General features: G+C 41.1%; 1 protein-coding gene across 6 annotated transcripts in view; it reads right to left on the reverse strand.

Annotated features, from left to right (window-relative positions):
- Nucleotides 1–1732: 1732 nt before the first annotated feature.
- The window catches only part of specc1la (sperm antigen with calponin homology and coiled-coil domains 1-like a), a 304469-nt gene continuing 283378 nt past the window's right edge, over nucleotides 1733–22823 (reverse strand). For 5 of the 6 annotated variants that reach the window (XM_048555846.2, XM_059655171.1, XM_059655170.1 and 2 more), the window contains exons 14-16: nucleotides 18809–18925; nucleotides 11421–11480; nucleotides 1734–7793 (exon numbers count right to left, since the gene is read on the reverse strand). In XM_048555846.2, the coding sequence (XP_048411803.1) occupies nucleotides 7704–7793; nucleotides 11421–11480; nucleotides 18809–18925 (267 nt within the window). In that variant the 3' untranslated portion in view covers nucleotides 1734–7703. Of the gene's footprint in view, nucleotides 7794–8863; nucleotides 8899–11420; nucleotides 11481–18808; nucleotides 18926–22823 lie in introns of all 6 variants that reach the window. The other variant, XM_059655174.1, reaches the window with a different exon arrangement.

The following is a 22823-nucleotide window of genomic DNA, read 5'->3' on the forward strand; positions in this document are numbered from 1 at the left end:
CTCAGATTATGTGGCTTTAGGCGATGCAGTGAAGTTGCTGGTGGGTAATGGATCCTGGAAATTAGCAAACTACTTGGGCTTATTTCAATAGATATATAGCAGAGTTAGCAATTACTTAATTCCTTTCAAAGTCAGCAAAATACAGATGAGTATTGAATGCATTTATTTGCATAGAAAAAAGTCAGTTAGATTGAAGACTAATGGTGGACACATTTTCCTCCGGTTCCTATTAAGCACCCAAAAGAAAACCAACTTCCACCTCCACCGAACACCATCTAGGCTCTTTTCACAAATCCAATCTTTTTCGTCTCCTCCTGTCCCTAGCCAATGTTTGGCATTCTGCCCTGGTTTCTGCTATTATGTGATTTTCTCTGAATCTGGACCAAGGCTTCAATTCCTGCACCACCACCACACTGCCCCCGACCTCTCGCCAAATCGCCTTCACAAGAACATAAGAATTAGGAGCAGGAGTAGGCCATCTGGCCCCTTGAGCCTGCCCCGTCATTTAATAAGATCATGGCTGATATTTTCGAAACTCAGCTTTTCTCACACACACACTCACTATAACCCTTAATTCCTTTACTGTTCAAACATTAATCTAGCCTTGCCTTAAAAACATTCAGCAAGGTAGCTTCAACCGCTTCACTGGGCAGCCAATTCCACTGATTCACAACCCTTTGGGTGAAGCAGTTTCTCCTGACTTCAGTCCTACATCTGCTTTCCTTTACTATGAGGCGATACTCTCTAGTCCTAGTTTCACCTGCTAGCATAAAAAGCCTCCCTGCCTCCAACTTATCTATTCCAATCATAATGTTATCTGTTTCTATAAGATCTCCCCTCATTCTTCTGAATTCCAATGAGTATAATCCCAGCCTACTCAGTCTCTCCTCATAATCCAACCCTCTCAACTCTGCAATCAGCCAAGCGAATCTCCTTTGCACCCCCTCCAGTGCTGGTATATCTCTTTTCAAGAGACCAAAACTGCACAGTACTCCAGGTGTGGCCTCACCAAGACCCTATACAGCCGCAGCATAGCCTCCCTGTTTTTAAACTCCATCCCTTTAGCAATGGCAGACAAAATTCCATTTGCCTTTCAGTCAGACTCAGAGGCAGCACAAGGAACACAAGCCAGAAAAATGGGTGGGTGAAGAGTAGCTGCTGGTCCCAAAGCAGTCAATCTGGGGCTAGATTCAGACAGGCACTAAGTAACAGCTTGCCCAGGCCAGTGGTAAATCAGAAAAGGATAGAATTCTGCAATCTAAATATTGGAATTCTGCCAAACAGGGGAAATTTCTTAACCCCTTCAGTAGATGATGAGTTCTGCACAGTACAGATAGGCTGAAGGCAGCATTGGATCTAGATTCTGGGAATGAACAACAATATCATTGCTGCAGCTGCTCCTTGTAGATAACATCTGTGGTTCAATTCCATCAAGACCATCACAGAGTTGAAGAGGGGGTTGCACACACGTGCTATTTTTTGTAAAAACCATATCTTTGGAACTCAGGTTGGTCATATGAAGTTAAAGTCCTAGAAAAAGAGGGGGTGAAATGTTTTGAAAGGAAATCAGAATTTCAAAGAACTTTGTGACCGAGATTGACAACAAATACACTGAGTGGACTGCTGGGCTAATCTGTAGGATTTATTTCAAATGCATTTTATTAGTCATTTGATGCTCAATTTATAGCTTATAGTTGGCAACAATTTGCTTTAATTTATCTTTATTTTGTGATTTTCAGTTTTATGAGTAAATGTCTAATTTAGTATCTGTTTTGCTTGACTCGTGCATACAAAACATTCATTTTGCTTAAACTATAGAATGTGTAGCTTTGTTTTTTTTTCCAGTAAATAACAGGGACTTTGGATTTCTTCTTTCAAAAAAAAATCACCCTCAATGACAGCATCAAATATAAAATCTGAAATGGAGATGTATCATATGGTTCTCAACTATCATACAGCAGAGTTAAAATATTCATATGGGAACAAAAAAAATTGTTTAAATAACAGGGAGTAACTGGCAGCAGCTAAATATCTGAGACAAGAAGATTAAATGTATAATGCAGATGTAAATAACACACAGCAATACTTAATCCATTTTATATTGGCTGTTTAGTGTTTACATAAAAAACTAATTGAATATTTGCAGAACATATGAAGTCAAGATATGCAAGATTATAAATACATTCTCTAACAAACAGATCAAACATTTCAATAGTGTTTGTCTCACTGAATACAGGCTTGCACAAACTGCTTTATCTGATATCTTCAATAACGAGTGATGAGAACGATTCATTAGCATGAACACTCCATATTCCAGGGACTGAGGGAAAAACAGAGGACTGAAAAACTCAAATTAAAACTTAATGAAGAAAATACGTAGCAGAATTGAACAGTGAAGTGTTAGGTAGCATCTCAGTTACAGGCTGTGTGAAAGAGATTCCCAGAACCTCTTCCACTGTCAAAACTACTGTTTCCTCCTTACATTCAGAGTGAAACTCTCAGGAAAGGAAGTGTTTCATGCTCGTTCTGCTTACAAAAGGGCTGGGAAACAGAAAATTGCTAGACTAGTGATTGTGCTATAGTAACCAGATAAATTTCATTTTCCAAAACATATATATTCATCTTGCTGGGACTGTATGATTTGCAGCTTGAAGTCTGCATATGGTTGAAGAGTACAGGGTATAATAGTGGGAAAACACAGTTTTACAGACAATTACATTCATCACCTGAGGCAGCAATCACTACAGAACATCTCACAGAGAGGGCAAACTGCAGATGCTGGAGTCAGAGATAACACAGCAGGCCAGGCAGCATCAGAGGAGCAGGAAAACTGAACATTTCTGAAGATGGGTCCAACCCGAAACATCAGCTTTCCTCCTCCTCTTAGGATGCCTGGCCTGCTGGGTTTCTCCAGCTCCACAGTGTGTTATTACTAGAGAACATCTGGCATCTTTATAGAAAATAACCAAAACTGATGTTTACTGAGACAGGAGCTGATGCAACCTACCACATACACTGCATTCAGTTCCAGAACAGTCAATGTCAGTTATTGTAAGGTCAAACACAGGAATTGCTGTGTAGGCAGACCTCATGCCAAAGGGGAGGGTGGCTAATCATTTGGAGAAGGTTTGCTTGAAGAAGAGACACAAAGGAAGTTACAGTCCTTAGTAGCATGCGGTCAGTGAATTAGCAAATGAGATGTTGCTACAAAAGAAGCAAGCGGAGCCAAAGTTTAGACACTTTAGAACTACATTGAATAATGCAACATGCCCTAAGAATTGGTAAAATCTTGAATGTTTGGCTATTATTCAAGTCAGTCTCACACTAGGTAGAGGGAGATAATGAGAGGAAGTGAGAGTGAGAACAGATGCAGATATACAGGCAATGAGAAGGATAGATGCAGTGTTGCAAATTAATAGCTTTGGTAAACGTGGCCCATATCTCTGCTGTTGCCAACTGTTATGAGAACCAATGGCCAAAGCTGAGTAAGTACGTGGTTTTACAAAGCTGGAGTGCTTCTATCCATCACTTAATCTGAAACTTATTGAAAAAAGATGAGCTTATAGAAAACAAAGTGCTGACACGTTAAGTAACATGAAAATAGTGCTGCTGTAATTGTATATGACAATGATTAGAGAACACCCAGTTATGGAGGAATATGATTAAGCTGGAGAGGGTTCAGAAGAGATTTACCAGAATGTTGACAGGCATGGAAGGTTTGAGTTATAGAGAAAGGAAAGCTTGGGACTTTTTTTCATCAGAGCATAGCAGGTTAAGAGACGACCTCATAGAAATTTATAAAATAATGACAGGCAGAGATAGAGTAAATGGTAGTTGTCTTTTTCCTAAGATGCGGAATTTCAAGAGTAGAGGATACATTTTTAAGGTGAGAGTTTTTTTTTTAAACACAGACAGTGGTTCGCATGTGGAATAACTTTCCTGAGGAAGTGGCAGATGTGAGTACAATTATAACATTTAGAAAACTTCATGAACAGGTAAGGTTTGGAGGCACATGGGACTAGTTTAGTTTGGAATTATGTTTTTCATGGATTGGTTGGACTGAAAGATCTGTTTCTGTGCTAAATGATTTTGACTCCATAACAAGGTAAAGGGCTTCATACAGCCTCCGTTACAAATGTGAGCTTTATTCTGACCAAAGTCAAACAGAAGAAACAAACTAGCGAGAAAGAAAATTAAGTTCTGTAGTGTCATATTGCCCCAGGAACTGACCGGAACATGATTCTGATAGAGTTGGTAATTTATCCAGGTTAAAATATCATGCTGGCAGAGTTGTATGCACTGCTTCTGAGTTGACATCTATTCTTAGGCTGCTACAAGAAACCAGCTGTGATCCTCAATTTATTTGAATAAGATGAAATACTCAGTGAAAGGGATGGTTAATGACATTGTGCATAACTTAGACCAGGACTGGGACTGGAGAGTGAGGGGAGCTGGCTCGATTTCTTGTTCTGAACTGGATGCAATCTTTGCACCAAACTCAATATTAAAAACTAAACAATATTTTATTTACTTAATGAGCACACACAAACTGTACAGTACTCTGGCCTCTTAAGTTGATGCTTGCCAGAGATAATTAGGGTTTGTGCAGCCGGAGCCCAGAAAACAGCCTGTGTCACTAGGTGCATTGGTACTGGATACTACCACATGCCACTGATGACATTAACATAAATAGTAATAGAAAAAATACATGATTTTATACTAAACATGGTGTGCCAAATAAGGAACACACTGCTGATACCATGCAAATAATACAAGTAACATTCAAAGCTATGAATAAATAAAGAGTGCCTTCATTACACATTTGATAAAATAGAACCTGTGTCAATCAGAAACTACAGGCTAAGGATTTCAATCAAGAGCAGCTACATGGAATAGAAAACTTACACATAATAAAAGGGTAGACACACAGCTATGAATGTGGTTTCAGACCACATCACAGGTGTAAGCAAACTAATGAAAAGAATAAGTCGTTAGTGTAGGTGCTGTGCAATAGGGTAAGGCGACTTAATGTAATATGGAATTCTGACCAATACTAAGTGCAAAGATCAACCAATGAACTTGCCCACACAAACTGCAGGAACCGGTAATGTACACTCAGCACAAAAACACTGTGATAAAATGTAATAACCACCATCAAGCTCATCTGAAGAGAAGTCACACATGCAATTGGAAGCCAGCTAGTTAATGTAAGGGGTAGTCTCTGTAACTGGAGAGATCAGGCAGCAGTGAGAGCCAATGATGAATTTAAAATAAATTGGCCTGCTCAATACTTCTAAACATATTTAGTGACTAGTTTCCCATTTAAATTTGTAAAATATGAATTAAATGCTTTTAGAGATGAGGAACCCAGCTAAATGTTGAGATTGCAGAAATTAAGGCATCTGCTTGGAGAGGAAAAGTTTACGAGGAAATTTGATAGAGGGTTCAAAATCATGTGGGGTCTCGACAGAACTGATTCTTCCCATTTGCAACAGGAGGGAGGATTTAAGCCTCATGGGAAAAAAAATCTAATGGAGACATGAGGAAAAATATTTGATTTTGTCCAGTGAGTGGTTAGAATCCAGAATAGTGGAGGCAGATTGAACCATAACTTGCAAAGGAGAATTGGATAAGCACCTGGAAGAAAAATATTGCAGGGGTTGGGGGCTTTCATTTGTAGACTTGATGAGCTGAAAGACCTCCTTCTGTTCTGTAACTTTTCTAATATCCTGTTCACAGCAAGTGCTGAAAAGACGAAAATCATTAAAAAGAGTGACTGAACATGATGGTGCAAGGGAGTTAAATTAACATTCACTATTGAGATAAAGTGAGAACAATGAATGATGGACAGCCATCAGTTATGGGCTGAAATCTGGCAAAGGCTTATCAAGATCACACATCTTGATGGATCTTTGACATTTATGCAAAGCTATTTGACAGTTTATTTATAGAATAATTCACGCCCAGAGAATGAATGAAGAAATGCTGAAAACTAAGTAGTATCTGAGGTGAAAGGGGTTATTTTCTTTGAATCACCTTCATCAGCATGGAAAGTGAGTAACAGAAGCAATTCCCCTTTTTAAATATTGATGGACTTGTAGTATGTGTTTAGCACTGACACTAAATTAGCATCACCAGAACTAACAGTATTGCAATTAACAAAGCAGTACTCAAACGGAGAGGAGCAGATAAGAATTAAATTTAGTTAAAATTTAACTCTCCTATGCATTATATCCTCTGATCCCCTGATTAATTCCTGCCTTTTGTAGAACATGTTACAGAAAGACAATCGAGGCCTACTGAGTTATTGTGTCTCATCAAACACTTCCAGGAAAGGTACAGCATAGGTTAGATAATGTTCCCTGCACCCTGTCCCAACAAACATTCCCAACACTGATTACACATAGTGCAAATCTTTCTTTAAACTGCCCCAGGAGTCTGAATCATATCTGATCCAAGCCTTTTCATACATAAAGAACACTGTTCCCTCTTCACACAACAGGCATCATATGAATGAGTTATAGATAGTTTGTGCTTTTGAATTGTGCTCAACAGGAACTAATTGTGACAGTTTGAAGAGAATTAAATTTTAACAGTTTAAAATCAAAGCAGCATAAAGATGCAACTTGGTTTCTTTACACATTGTATCTTAAACTGAAGTGATGGATCACAGCGAAGGACTGCTTTAGAGTACCTGTAGAAACTGATGCATTGTTAGGAAACTGTGTTAAGAGGTAATGGCTCAACAGAAGCACGTTGGTCTTCTATTAATGTTAATCCTTAACTGGATCTTAGGTATATTGTGTACTCCAGTAGATTTCCAAAGGCTACAGGTAGATCATGAGATTAATATTATCTTTAAAAAAAACTGAAAACTCAAAAGAATAGAAAGAAAAACTGAGTAATGTCTGTAAGTGGTAAATATCTAAACAGGGCAATTATAAGGACACTTATTTTTGACACAGAAGACTATTATATTCGTCTGGTTAGATTCAATATCAAGTTCCCTGGGAAAGAAAAATTCTCCACCTCATGATATACCACTTGCTCCTTCAGACAAATCTTTCTATAAACGGATGAGCATTGATTTGAAGAAAACTAATGGGCTATGCCAGGGAGTTGATCTCAGGGTTAAATATTAGTGTGATGAGTATTGCTTACTTAGTTTCACAGTCCTTGTTCAAGTGGTTTATTTTGACAATTCCACAGCCATCATTTTGTGGAGACTTTACAATGGGCTGTTTCTAAAGAGTGCCAACGTAGATCCTCCCATATAGCTAATGTGTGTGTACTGTACTAGGGTGAGTGTTCTAAAAATGGTATTTTACTTTCTCAAAAATGCTTTGTATTTCCTCTCAAAGCATTGGACTAAGTTGTTGAAGATCAATTTGGACTGATGCTTCACTTTCCCACAATTGTCATTGAGCAGTTTATCATTGCAGAAATATAGCAATAGCAGTTACAAGTGGAGCTTGAACAGCATTTAGATCACTCAGGTGCACACTTCTTTACTGGACGGATAGATTATTCAAACAGGAGGATGTTCTTTTGCAAAGTGATACTACTCTTGGGCCCATGAGTCGCTTGAGTGAGGCAGAGTGTTTCAGCACAGGGTTCTAATGTGAAGTACAGCATTGGAATGTCCTCCCAAAATCAGCAGTTACCCTGCAAACGCATTCCAGAATGGGTGGAGCAGGAAGATGTCAAGTTTCAAAGTACTTGTATATAGCAGTTACATACTGCATCAGGCTCTGCCAGTCTGGTCGCTCCGTGCTCACCATCTCATTGATGTCCTGGGAAGGTACAGACAACAAAATTGGATTAGAGATTGATAAAACTGAAGGCCTGTGAACAAGTTAGTGTCCACCAAGATCATTCTTGCTGCAAACTCTCTCCATCAATTTATATGGCACAGATAGTAGACTAATAAACACTCAAGGATACTTAAATACTGACCACCACTAGTCATGGTATATAATCATCCTTGGCTCAGTGTTTGTACTCTGACTTGGAGTCCATTCCACAGACTTGAGGATAACACTCCACTGCAGCGAAGTGCTGTCATTTAGAAGTGATGTTAAGCTGAAGCTCTACCTGTCTAAATAGATGAACATAACAGATCCAATGGCATCACTCACAGAGCAGGGGAGATCGCCTTGGTGCTCTGGCTAATACTTATTGCTTAACCAACAAACAGATTGGTCTCATTGCTGTGCGGAACCATTAAATGGATACTTTTTTTTTACATTACAACAACTACCCTTCAAAAGTTTCCTTCTGAGCACAGAGCACACAAGGGTAAAATGGGTTCTTATCTAGCCATTGCAGCATCTCAGGAGCACAAAAGCTGACGTTTCGGGCCTAGACCCTTCTCTGATGAAGGGTCTAGGCCCGAAACGTCAGCTTTTGCGCTCCTGAGATGCTGCTTGGCCTGCTGTGTTCATCCAGCCTCACATTTTATTATCTTGGAATTCTCCAGCATCTGCAGTTCCCATTATCTCTCATCTAGCCATTGTCAGCTTTTACAGAGCAGCCCAAATTACTTGAAAATTGCCACTGACCGAGCCACATACTTCTCATGAATTCACAAACACCTTAAATGGTCAGTCATTCTTTAGATAGGTTACAACCTTCCTGTACACTCCACTTATGAAAAATTACTGTGAAAGTCAAAATCTAAAATAACCTACTCTCAAACTTCACCAGGGGAGCAAGCAGCTCCACTGAACATTTTTGCATCTGCTACTGATTTAATGAACACGTTGCTGTCCCTTGCTATTATTCATTGCACAGATCCACGTTCTGCTGTATGCCATGTGTCTTGTGACAGATACATTGCATCTTACACCTCTTCCATGCTTACCTTGAACATACACCTAGCTCCTCCTCCACTTCCTCCTTCAGAAAAGGCAACGAAGTAAAGAAGAAATATGTCAACAAAATCATCTCTCCATTTCACTCATGTTTGTTCTATTCATCAAGAATGAGGTTCTCTTTAAATCATCTAATTTCCTGATCCTTGACAATTGCTTACTCATGAGGATGAAGCAGTCTACATCTGAACATGGAATATGCCATTCAGCCCCTCAAATCTGTTCTACCATCGAATAAGATCTGTTGTAATCTCAACCCAATATTCCTGGTAACCTTTCACCTCCTTTCTTCATACAAATCTATTCACCTCTGCCTTAAAAATATTTAAAGAATCTGCTTCTACTAGCTTTGCAGGGAGACTTCCAAAGATTCACAATTCTCTTAAAGGAAAAGGAGGGTCTAGGCCCGAAACGTCAGTTTTCCTGCTCCTAAGATGCTGCTTGGCCTGCTGTGTTCATCCAGCTCCACACCTTGTTATCTTGGATTCTCCAGCATCTGCAATTCCTATTATCTCTCAACTCTTGTTTCAACTGACTTGAATCTTCAAATCTTTCCTCACAAGAAAACCTATTTGTTCCAGGTATTAGTACAGTAAACCTTCTCTGAACTGTTTCCAATGCATTTACAGCCTTTCTGAAATAAAGTGGCCAATACAGCACATAGTACTCCAGATGTGTTGGTACCAGTGTTAGCACCACTGTATAAGTGAAGCATGTAATCACGTAACTTTCAGTTGGTGGAAATCTCACCTGCAAGTCTGAAAGTTGTGGGTTCCAGTCCCACATCAGACTGTTGAGTACATTAGCCAGGTGAATGCTGTAGAACAAAAAACAAAGTATTTTCTGGACCGGAATGGGCCCTTTGGCCCTCCAAACCTGCACCAACATGCTGCCTGTCACAACTAAAATCCCCTACCCTTCCAGGGACTGTATCCCTCTATTCCCATCCTATTCATGTATTTGTCAAGATGCCCTTTACATGTCACTATAGAATCTGCTTCCAATACCTCCCCTGGCACCCACCATCCTCTGTTTAAAAGACTTGCCTTCTACATCACCTTTAAATCTTGCCCCTCGCACCTTAAACCTATGGCCCTGGTAACTGACTCTTCCATCCTAGGAAAAAGCTTCTGACATTCCACATCCTTCATAATCTTGTAGATTTCTATCAGGTCGCTCCTCAACCTCCATGGTTCCAGTGAGAACAACCCAAGTTTCCCTAACCTCTCCTCATAGCTAATGCCCTCCATACCAGGTAAAATCCTGGAAAATCTTTTCTGTACCCTCTCCAAAGCCACCACATTCTACTGGTAGTGTAGTGACCAGAACTGAACACAGTATTCCAAATATGGTCTAACTAAGGCTCTGTAAAGCTGCATCATTACTTGCCAAGTTTTAAACTCAACGCCTCGGCTGATGAAGGCAAGCATGCCGTATGCCTTGTTGACTACTTTCACCTGCGTTGTCACTTTCAGTGATGTGTGTATCTATACACCCAGATCCCTCTGCCTATCAGCACTCTTAAGCGATCTGCCATTTACTACTTTAATGTAGTACTGTAGAGGTTGGGTGTTTGGTTGACCGCTCAGGTGAACACAAACAATCCCACGGCACAATCTGAAGAGTAAGGGTGTTGACCAAGTATTCGAGTTAACATTTATCCCTCATGAAACATCACTAAAACACATCTGGTGTTTTAGACATTACTATCTGCAGGATTGTACTGCTTGCAAACAGGCTTCAGCAATTGTTACATTATAACAGCCACAGCAAGACTATTCTTTTCAAGGTGTAAAGCACCTTGAGACATCTTGGTATTACAGGAATGCACACTAAGTGTGTTTAGATCATATCTGACTCTACAGACTATTAACTAGGATTTACCTGGCCGTATCATAGTTGGGCCTGAAGTGACTGGCTTGCAGCAAGATGTGGTCGGCACAATATCTTGGAGTCAAACTGGGCTGAATTTGAACCCATTTCCAGATATGAAAACTTACTGGATGAGTTCATAGAGATTGTAAGGTTTTTCCTTACTGAGTTCAAAAACTCAGATCAATGAGCCGAGGCTACAACCTCAATTGACCATGCACTGATCAAAAGGGGCACTGGCTGGACACTTTTAAAAAAAAATTGATTTTCTCACCACCATTGGATTGCAAACAGTTCCAGCAGTTCATTTCCATATTGACAAAAAGAAATAATGGTGTTTTATAGAATAAACACTTAAATAACATCCAGCATTGCACTAAATTCTCAATAGTCTGCAAACGGAATGCTGAACACTGGGAACTGGAAGGTCTGATTTGTGCACAGCCCATACAATGTTTGGACCACAGATAGAAATCTGTACAAGAAAAAAAAACTTTAAATATAAAAAAAAAATTCTATTTTGAAACTTCTTTCTGATTACTGGGAATAATAACTTCACATTAACAACAGAATAATAGAAAACTTAAAGATAGCAGAAAGCAAGTGACTTGCATTCTGACAGTTAGAAGGAGCTGAGTTGATCAATTAACTTGAGTGTTTTATTTAATGGTTTACCAGTGTCGACTTGATACCAACGCTTTCTGCTGCCTGGAATGCAAGGGAAAAATTTCTTCGCTGCAAAATGAAGACAGAAGAGGTTAGAAGCCTGTTGTTATAAGACATCTAAAGAACATTAGCATCTACCAATCCAAAATCTTCAAGCAGTTCTTTAAATGTTCGGGCGCTTATTACCTCTCTGTGATGTAAATGACAAATTTATCACAGCACACAGGCTTATAACTCTGGACTTCTTTGGAAATGCATTATCCATTTTGCCCCTGTCCATGGTTATTAGACTTTGACACAGGTCTGAGCAAACACAGTCAACATGCAGCAGGGTGTGAGCTTGCCATGAGGTGAAAAGTTCCTTTGCTGAATCAGCATCTTTTATAATATAGCTCTTCTCCAATACGTACATTAGTTATTGAGATAAAAACCAGAAAATGTTGGAGAAACTCAGTAGGTCTTGTAGCATCCGTGCAGAAAGAAACAGAATTAACATTTCAAGTCCAATATGACTCTTCTTCAAAACAAAGTGATTGGAAAATGATGGCTTCTGTATTGTGGACAGAGAGAGTGGAACAGGGTGTGAAGGGTTGCTAATGGTGGTGAAGGAGATGTAAGATTTGTGTAAATTATCGATGTGAAAAGGAGAGAATGGGTCCACTCTGGTGGTTCAGTGGTTAGCACTGCTTTCTCACAGCGCCAGGGATCCAGATTCAATTTCATCCTCGGGTAACTATCTGTGCAGAGTTTGTACATTCTCCCTGTGTCTGCGTGTGTTTCCACCAGGTGCTCTGGTTTCCTCCCATGGTCCAATAAAGCGCAGGTTAGGTAGACTGGCTATGCTAAATTGTCCATAGTGACTAGGGATGTGCAGGCTAGATAGATTAGCCATAGGAAACGCAAGGCTACAGCGATACGGTAGGACGTGGTTCCAGGTTAAATGCTCTTCTCACAGGGTTGCTGCTGCCACGATTGGCCAAATAGTCAGCTTTCATACTTCTAAAGCAAACAACTTCACATTTTCACACATTCAGCACATCTGCCATTTTTCGCCGTTCATTTAACTTTACTTAGTTTCACTTAAGCACAAGAGATGCAGTTGGAGCATTTCTTGCACTTCCTGCACCTCTGCCCTCACAACCCCTCCCCGCAACAAGAACAAAGACAGAATTCCCCCTTGTCCTCGTGTATCACCCCACTAACCTCTGGATTCACGTATCATTCTCCGCCACCTGCAATCTGATCCCATAATCAAGGATATATTTCCCTCCCCATCCCTGTCTTGCCTTCCATATAGACTGCTCTCTGCAACTCCCTCGTCCACTCCACACTCCCCCACTAGTCCCACCATCCCCGCACCTTTTCCTGCAACTGCAGGAAGTGCTACATCTGCCCCTACACCTGCCCCATCACCTCCATCCACAGCTGCAACTGTAAACCCAGTGTACTGTTTTCTTTCTCTGTTTAAAAGAGGATGCACTGACACTGAAGGCAGTTCCATTAAGATTTATGAAGCTACTTCTTGGGCCGAAGAGGAAAAGAGTTTAGGCTTTATTTATTAAGAGTTTAGAACATAGGAACAGGAGAAGAACGCCATTCAGCTCCTTGAGATTGTTCCAGTATTCAATGAGATCATGGCTAATCTGTAGCCCGACTCAATATAGCTGCCTTTGACCCATATCCTTTAAGAACAACAAGGTGGTGATCTTACTGAAACATGCAGAATTCTGAGGGACTTGACAATGTAGCTGTTGAGACTATGTTTCCATTCGTGAGGGGAATTCTGATCCAAGGAACACAGCTACAGAATAAGGGGAGTGAACACTTGAAATTCTCTGCCTCAAAGTTGTGGAGGATTCATCATAAAGTATTTAAACAGGAGACAGCTTTTTGAAATTATGGGGATGATGATGAGCTGATGAAAGAGGAGTTGAGGTCATGGAGCAGATCAACCTTGATCTTGTGGAATGGTGTGGCTCAAGGGGCTACTATTGCTACTGTTTCTTATTTGATCTGATAATCCTCAACTCTACTTTCCTGCCTTTTCCCAGAACCCACAATTCCCTTACTGATGGAAATTCTGTCTATCGCAGCTTTGATTATACTTAATGATACAGCCTCAACAGCCTGGAGCTCATGGTTTTCCGGGGTAAAGAGTTCCACAGATTACTACTGTTTGAGACTAAAAATTCCTCCTCATCTCAGTGTCCAGTGCCCTTTTTATTGTCCCAAGTTGTAAACAGTCCACCCTAGACCTGATATTGGGGAATGAACCCAGCCAGGTGATCAAAGTTTCAGTGGGGGAGCATTTCGTGAGCAGTCACCCTAATTCCGTAAATTACTTACACATAAGGATAAAGGTAGTGCTTAGGTGAAAGTATTAAACTGAGGGAAGGCTAACTACTGCAATATTTGGGTCTGCTCTCATTGGAGAGAAGGAGGCTAAGAGGGGATTTAATAGAGACATACAAGATGATCAGAGGATTAGATACGGTGGACAGTGAGAGTCTTTTTCCGAGGATGATGACTTCAGCTTGTACAAGGGGGCATAGCTACAAATTGAGGGGTGATAGATTTAAGATAGATGTCAGAGGCAGGGTCTTTACTCAGAGAATGGTAAGGGCGTAGAACACCCTGCCTGCCAATGTAGTTAACTCAGCCACATTGGGGCATTTAAACAGTCCTTGGATAACCATATGGATGATGATGGGATAGTGCAGGGGGATGGGCTTAGATTAGTTCATAGGTCGGCGCAATATTGAGGGCCGAAGGGCCTGTTCTGCGCTGTATTGTTCTATGTTCTATATTAGGCAGGTACTCGGTAATGTAAAACGAGGACAGCTGTTTGAGGGTAAATCCGCACCTGGCATGTTGGACTTTTTAAATCTACAATTCACGGCTCTTGAACTCAATCCCTCTATTAATGAAAGCTAACACACCATACGCCTTCTGAACAACTCAACCTACCTGGTGGCAGCTTTTAGGGAACTGTAGATTTTAAATCTACAATCAAAAAACTGAAAGGGAAACCATACAATTTCACAGTTTATACACCAATCTGCAGATACGTCTATTAGGACACTGGCATTTAGTTCTTTTCACCAACAAAACCAATCTTCTGGCCTTTCACAATGCTCATCACCATTTTGTTGTTGCATCCAATCTGACTTTCTTATTCACTTTCTCTTGCTCTAATAATCCTTTTTTCTTTTCAAGAAGTTATCCAATTTATAGCTGTTTATCGGCTTGTGAAAAGAACAGAGATCCCATAGACCGACATAAATGTAAAGTGTAACAAATTGATACAAAAGGAAGCAGCAGAAATTTCTAAATGGAAGAAGAAAATTTTGCAAGAGATAGGGTGGACATCCTCACATTTTACAAGTGCATCAGAAAGAGGTGGATGGCTAAGAGCAGCTTAAGCTTCAAAAACAGGTTCAAGTGATATTTTATTGAAAATAAGGACTTAATAACAAATTGACCTTTAAGGAGGTAAGGGGTAAAGTAATCAGAGTTGAGGAACACTAAATAAATTAAGTGGAGGAAATTACAAGATTTAATATATGTTTTTAAAAAAATCAGAAATAATAATGAAACTAAAAATAGGCAAATTCCCAGAATTTGATTTTTTAAACTCATAAGGAGAACATAAATGAGGATGTTTTAGTTATGATCTTCCGAAAGTCTCTTTATTCATAAATGATTGCTTTGGGTTACAATGTCTCCAATGTCACTCCAGTTCTCAAGGACAAAAGAAAAAACACAGAAAATAACAGATTAATGTCTGTTCTGAAGAGGTTTCTCAAGTCTGACAATAGGGACAGTGTGTCTGAGCATTTGGATAAATATGAACAGATCGTAGGAAAAATACTAGTAGGTCATGAAGCTCCTTAAGCCTATTCTACCATTTAATGAGATCACAGGGAGCCTGTCTTGATTTATAAAGGGTACATCATGTCTAAATAACCTGGCTAAACTTTGTAAGTAGTGCACTGATGATGTATATGAAGGACTGGATTTTTCGAGGTGTCATGTTTACGCCCTTCCCACCCCCCAACACCCGTCAGCTGGGAGGCTGCCCATGAAAATGCCAACTGCCCGACTGCCTTCAATGTTATGGTAGGGCTGTGGTGCAGCAGTAATGTCACTGGACCCGTAATCCAGGAAGATTGTCCCTAGAATAGTAATTCAGAGACGCAGGTGACATTCTGGGGATATGTATTTAAATACCATCATGGCAGATACTGACATTTGAATTTAATAAAAAATCTCAAATTAAAAGTCTAATGATTACCAGAAAGCCATTGTCAGTTATCAAAAAAGAAACCCATCTGGTAGGCTAAAGTCCTTCATGGAAGGAAATATGCTGTCCTTACTTGGTCTGACTTACCGGTGACTATTGACCTGCAAAAATGGGGTTGGTTCTTAACTGCAACTTGAAATGGCCAAGCAAGCCATTCAGTTGTATCAATTCACGGAAAAAGTCTCAAAAGTGAAATGAAGTTGAATGGATCACCTGGCATTGACCTAGGCACCAGTAACAGCAACATCAAACTCAGCCACCCTGTAGAACTTATGAAGCTTTCTTACCAACATCTGGGAGCCAGTGCTAAAATTTGCACAGTTTACCACAGACTAGTCAAGCAGTAGCTTGACATGGTCTTACGCTCAGAATTGTACTTCAATGGTAACACCAACACCATCCCTGGGTGGTCCTGTCTCATTATGGGACAGATTCAGCAGAAATGGGATACAATTTTACACAATTGGGAGCAAGTTGCCCTAAGAATCCTCAACGTTGATTGTCGATCACTTTCCCAAGTTGAAGAAAACTTGGAGGAAGCATGGAAGGTAGCAAAGGTGCAGGATGGACTCTGTATGGGGAATGTTAATGACTAACATTAAGAATGCCTTGGAAGCAGTGCTGATGACCAAGCTGGTTGAGTCCTAAAGAATATTGCTACTAGACTGGATCTGCAGAAGGTGGTGAGGGAATCAAGGAGGAGGAAAAACATACTAGACTTCATCTCTCTTAGCTACCTACTGCTGGTACACCTGCTCGAGTGACCACATCAGACAGTCCCTTCTATGTGATGTGTGTGAAACTATCTTCATGTTAAATGGGGTAAACCTCAAATAAATCTAGCAACTCAAGGCTGAGATCTATGAGACATTGTGGGCCATCACCAACAGAATTATTCAGCAACATAATCTGCAATCTCATGGCCCAGTAAATTCCCCATTCAGCCATTAATATCAAAGCCAGGCAAACAATTCTGGGTCAATGAAGACTGCAGAAGGGCACGAGTAGCAGCACCAGGAACACCTAAAAATGAGGTGTCAATCCGAAGCTATGAAACAAGTCTACTTGTGTGTCAAACAACATAAGGAGCAAGTGAAAGGCAAAGCTAAACAATTCCACAACCAATGAATCAGATTTAAGCTATGTTCTGCCACATCCACATCCAGTTGTGAATGATGGTAGACAATTCACTGGAGATGGCGGCTCCACAAAGTTCTCTATCCTCAATGATGGGGGAGCCCAGCACATTGGTGCACAAGATAAGGCTGAAGCATTCACAACAATCTCCCCAGAAGTGCTGAGTGGATGATCCATTTCGGCCTCCTCCACTAGTACCCAGAATCAAAGATGTCAGTCTTATCATTTCACTTCAAAAATTGGCTAAAGACATTGGATACTGTAAAAGGTAGGGCCGTAACAACATTCAAGCAATTATGCTGAAACCCTGTGCCTCAGAGGCAGGGTCGCTATTGTTACACCACAAGAGCTCCAGTTCCTCAGGGCAGATATTTTCCAATCAACCTGTTCAGAAATATTGTTACACACTTCAAGAACAGGTAGGACTTGAACTTGAGCTCCAAGCTCTGAGATATGGACATTACCACTGCAACATGTGGACACAGTTCCTTAGAGCAACGTCCTAGGTCAAACCACCTTCAGCTGTTTCATCAACGTCCCTCCTTCCATCATTAGATTGCTGATGATTATGCAGTGCCAAGAACAATTCAAGACTCCTCTGATACATAAGCAGTCTTTGTTCATATGCAGTAAGACCTGGACAATATCCAGGCTTGGGTTGACAAGAGGAAAGTAACATTTGCATGACACAACTGCCAGGCAATGGCTATCTCTAACAAGACAGAATCTAAGCAGACCTCCTTGACATTCAATGGCATTAACATTACCGAATCCCGCACTGACATCATCCTCGGTCACCATTAACAGGAAACTGAACAGGGCTAGCTATACAAATACTGTGACTACAAGAACAAGTCAGAGATTAAGAATTCAGCTGTGACACCTCATGACTCCCCAGACCTTATCCAGCACCTACCTTGCACAAGTCAGAAGTCTGCTGGAATATTTCCTACTTGCCAGGCCAAGTGCAGTTCCAACAACACTTGAGAAACATTACAACACCCAGGAAGAAATGGCCACTTGATTAGCTCCACATCCACAAGCATCCACTTCATCCATCACTGACACTCAGTAGCAATGGCATATACTAGCTACTGCAGAAATTCACCAAGGTTGCTTAGGCAGCACCTTCCAAACCCATCACCTATCACCATCTAAAAGGACAAGACTAGGAGAGATATAGGAAGACCACCACCTGCAAGTTCTCCTCTAAGCTGCATACTATCCTGACTTGGAAACAGACCTTCCTTCACTGTCGCAGAGTCAAAATTCTGGAAACCTTCCTTGTGGTCCACCTACATCAAATGGACTGCAGCAGTTCAAGGAGGCAGCTCACTAACACCTTCTCAAGGACAATTAGTAATGGGTAATAAATGATGCCTCACATCCCTGAATGATTTTTGAAAAACCTGAGTTCCTTATGGTTTATTGACAACAATCTGGTATTACTGGCCACTCATTCTGGGCCTCTCCCAATTTACAGAATTCTAACAGGACAGGTTCCTGCAAAAGCTTGTACTGATGCCTCATCTTTTTGATCTTATTAAATGACTTGGATGAAGAGCCAACTGCTTATCCAAATTTGCTGATGATATTAAACTGGGGGCAGTATCATGACGGAGCTGGGAAAAGAAAGTTGCTGAGGGGCATTAACATGTTAAGTTCACAAGTAAACCTGATTCATCAAGCAGTGATTCCTGGAACAGGTGACTACTTGGTGCAATGGGATGAGTAATGTCATCTCTGTGACATTTATTCCATGGTAACTGGGCCACGTTAGCTATCAGGGTTGTGTAACACTCCCAGGTTTGGAGTCAAGAGAAGAATGTCCCAAAATACTGCTAAAATAAGTACGTTTAAAACATGCATTTTGAAATCTGTAGAGACAATTTACAGGCATTAAGAAAACCTTTTCAACTTAACAGCACTTGAAGCAATCAACAGACTGTGGTTTTACCTTGTCCTGACTGTTCAGCTCCTGGTATGGGATGTGTGCTGGAAGATATGTGTGAAGCACAGCACAGAATGCAAGACCATCGTTCCAACTACTGCTAAAGTTTGTGATATCAATATTCTGTAGTAGAGGGGAGGGATAGTGAAGAGAAAAACAGAGATATTTGATTATTCTGTATTAATGATAAAATATAAAAACCTACCCCATGCTTGCCATTAGCTTTTGAACTTTTCACAAAATTTCTGGCTGGATCACACTTGCACTCTAATTGAACAAGATGCCATATCTCATTTCTGAGGCAGGACTTTCCTGCTCAAACACACAATTGAATCCCTCCTTCTATTATCTCAGCAAATGTATAAAAAGCACAAAGAACAAAGAACAATACAACAGAGAACAGGCCCTTCGACCTCCAAGCCTGCGCTGACACATTCTACTCTTCCATACCAAAACTGTCTCCACTTACAGGATCCATATCCCTCTATTCCCTTCCTATTCATGAATTCGTCCAAGTGCTTCTTGAATGCTACTCTCGCGTCTGCTTCCACCACCTCCTGTGGCAGCACGTTCTAGGCACTCACCACCGTTTGTGTGCATACTTTTCCTTGCACATCTCTTTTAAACATGCCCTCCCTCACACCTTGAACCTGTGTCCTCTAGTAATTGACTCTTCCAACTGGGGAAAATGCATCATATCTTCCATGCCATTCACAATCTTACAAACTTTTATCAGGTCGCCCCTCAACCTCCTGTGTTCCAGTAAAAACAAATCCAGTCTATCATACCTATCTTTATGGCTTAAATCCCCCATACTAAGCAACATCCTGCTAAGCCTTTTCTGTATCCTCTCCAAAGCATCCACATCCTTCCAGTAGTGCGATGACCAGAATTGTGTGCAATATTCCAAGTGTGGCCTAACAGACGTCCTAATACTCAGTGTCCCTTCTAAGGAAGGCAAGCATGCCACAGGCCTTTTTTTATTACCTCATCTACCTACGCTGTCACCTTCAATGATGTATGGATCTGCACACCCAGATCCCTCTGCATATCAATACTCCTAAGGGTTCTGCCATTCACTGTATAACTTCCACCTGTACTTGACCTTCCACAATGCATCACCTCATATTTGTCCCGAGCACTAAGTTAAAATCACCCACCACAACAACCTTGCTGTTTCCACATATTTCCAAAATCTGTCTACACATTCTCTCTTTTATCTCTTGCAGGCTGTTGGGAGGCCTTGTAATATACCCCCAACATTGTGATTTCACCTCCTCCTACTCCTGAGTTCTACCCATATTGCCTTGCTGTAAGAGTCTTTTGATGTATCCTCCCTCATTACAGCTGTGAGATACTCCTTTACCAGTAATGCAACTCCCCCACCCCTTTTACATCCCTTTGGATCACACTTGAAACATCTAAATCCTGGGACATTCAGCTGCCAGTCCTGTCCCTCTCTCAGCCAAGTCTTTGTATTTGCAATAATGTCATCATTCTAAGTACTAATCAAAGCTCTAAGTTCATCTACCTTGCCTATTCTAGTATTGAAACACATGCATTTCAGACCACCTCTCCTGTTTTCAGCAGTGTTTCCCTGTTGTTTTTGTTCTTAGTCATGTTTGCCTTAGTTTCTACCTCTCTTTCAACTTTTGCATCTGTTGCCCTGCTCCTCTGGTTCCCATCCCTCTGCTACACGAGTTTAAACCCTCCCCAAACACTCCACCAAATAGCACCCCCACCCTGCCCCCCAAAAGAAACCAGTCCTAGTCCTGCCTGAGTGTAACCTGCCCAGTATGTACTGGTCACACCTTCCCAGAACTGGTCCCAATGTCCCACGAATCTCAAACCCACCCTCTCACACCATCTTTTTAGCCACGCGTTCATCCTAAATACCCTGCTGTTTCTACTCTGACTAGTTCGTGGCACTGGTAGTAATCCTGAGATAACTACCTTTGAGGTTGTACATTTCAACTTTCTTCCTAGTTCTCTATATTGTGCTTTTAGGACCTCATCCAATAGACAATAGGTGCTGGAGTAGGCCATTTGGTCCTTCGAGCCAGCACCACCATTCATTATGATCATGGCTGATCATCCACAATCAGTATTCTGTTCCTGCCTTATCCCCAACCCCCTTGATTCCACTATCTTTAAGAGCTCTATCTATCTCTTTCTTGAAAGTATCCAGAGAGTTGTCCTCCACTGCCTTCTGGGGCAGAGCATTCCATATATCCACCACTCTCTGGGTGAAGAAGTTTTTCCTCAACTCTGTTCTAAATGGCCTGTCCCTTATTTTTATACTGTGTCCTCTGGTTCTGGACTCATCTATCAGCGGAAACATGCTTCCTGCTTCTAGAATGTCCAATTCCTTAATAATCTTATACGCATAATCAGATAATAATCAGATAACGCATAATAATCAATCAGATCCCCTCTCATCCTTCTAAACTCTAGTGTATACAAGCCCAGTCACTCCAATCTTTCAACATATGATAGTCCCGCCATTCCGGGAATTGTCCTCGTGAACCTATGCTGCACTCTCTCAATAGCAAGAATGTCCTTCCTCAAATTTGGAGACCAAAACTGCACACAATACTCCAGGTGTGGTCTCACCAGGGCCCTGAACAGCTGCAGAAGGACCTCTTTGCTCCTATACTCAATTCCTCTTGTTATGAAGGCCAGCATGCAATGAGCTTTCTTCACTGCCTGATGTACATGCATGCGTGTTCTTGTACATCAGTCAATGAAAGCACCTAGATCTCATTGTACTTCCCCTTTACCTAACTTGACTCCATTGAGATAGTAATCTGCCACCAAAGTGTATAACTGCACATTTATCCACATTAAACTGCATCTGCCATGCATCCGTCCACTCACCTAGCCTGTCCAAGTCACCCTGTATTCTCATAATATCCTCCTCACATTTCACACTGCCACCCAACTTTGTGTCATCAGCAAATTTGTTAATATCACTTTTAATGCCTTCGTCTATATCATTGATACATATCATAAACACATATCGTATCCTTTATTTAAACTTAATGTTGTTAATACCAACATGTTCCACGATCACTGGCTTTTCTACCGTCCCCCTCCAGAATGTCCTGCAAACACTCAGAGACATCCAGGGCCCCAGCACCAGGGGGGCAACACACCATTCTGGACTTTGGTATGCGGCCACAGAAACATCAATTCCCCTTACAACTGAATCCCCTATAACTGTAGCATTTTTATGCCAATTTCTCCCTCCTGCTTCAGCAAAGCCAATCATGGTGCCATGAATTTGGCTGCTGCTGTTGTCCCAAGAGGCCAACCCTCTCGCAGTATCCAAAATGGTATATCTGTTTTAGAACACAGAACAGTACAGCACAGTACAGGGCCATCGGCCCACGATGTTGTGCTGAACTTTTACCTGAAACCTAATGTCCATCTAACTTTCACCACTACCTTATATGATCATCCATATGCCTTTATAATAGCTGCTTAAATGCCCCTAATGAGGCCGACTCCACTACCCTCTCCGGCAATGCATTCCATGCCCTTACCACTCTCGAGTAAAGAACGTACCTCTTTGACGTCTCCCCGATATCTACCTCCTTTCATTTAAAACTATGTCCCCTGGTAAAAGCTACCTCCATCCGAGGAAAAAGTCTCTGGCTGTCCACTCTACCTATACCACTGATCATTTTGTACACCTTTATCAAGTAACTCCCATCCTTTGTCATTCTAAAGAGAAAAGCCCCGGCTCTCTCAATGTTTCCTCATAAGACCTTCTGTCCATTCCAGGCAACATCCTGGTAAATCTCCTCTGCGCCTTTTCTAACGCTTCCACATCTTTCCTGTAATGAGGTGATTAGAACTGGACACAATACTCCAGATGTGGCCAAACCAGGCTTTTGTATAGCTGGAGCATAACTTCACGGCTCTTGAACTCAATTCCTCTATTGATGAAAGCTAACACACCATACACCTTCTTAACAACTCTATCCACCTGGGTGCCAGCTATCAGGGAACTGTGAAC

Source organism: Stegostoma tigrinum, chromosome 26 (assembly GCF_030684315.1).
Source record: "Stegostoma tigrinum isolate sSteTig4 chromosome 26, sSteTig4.hap1, whole genome shotgun sequence".
NCBI lineage: Eukaryota > Metazoa > Chordata > Chondrichthyes > Orectolobiformes > Stegostomatidae > Stegostoma > Stegostoma tigrinum.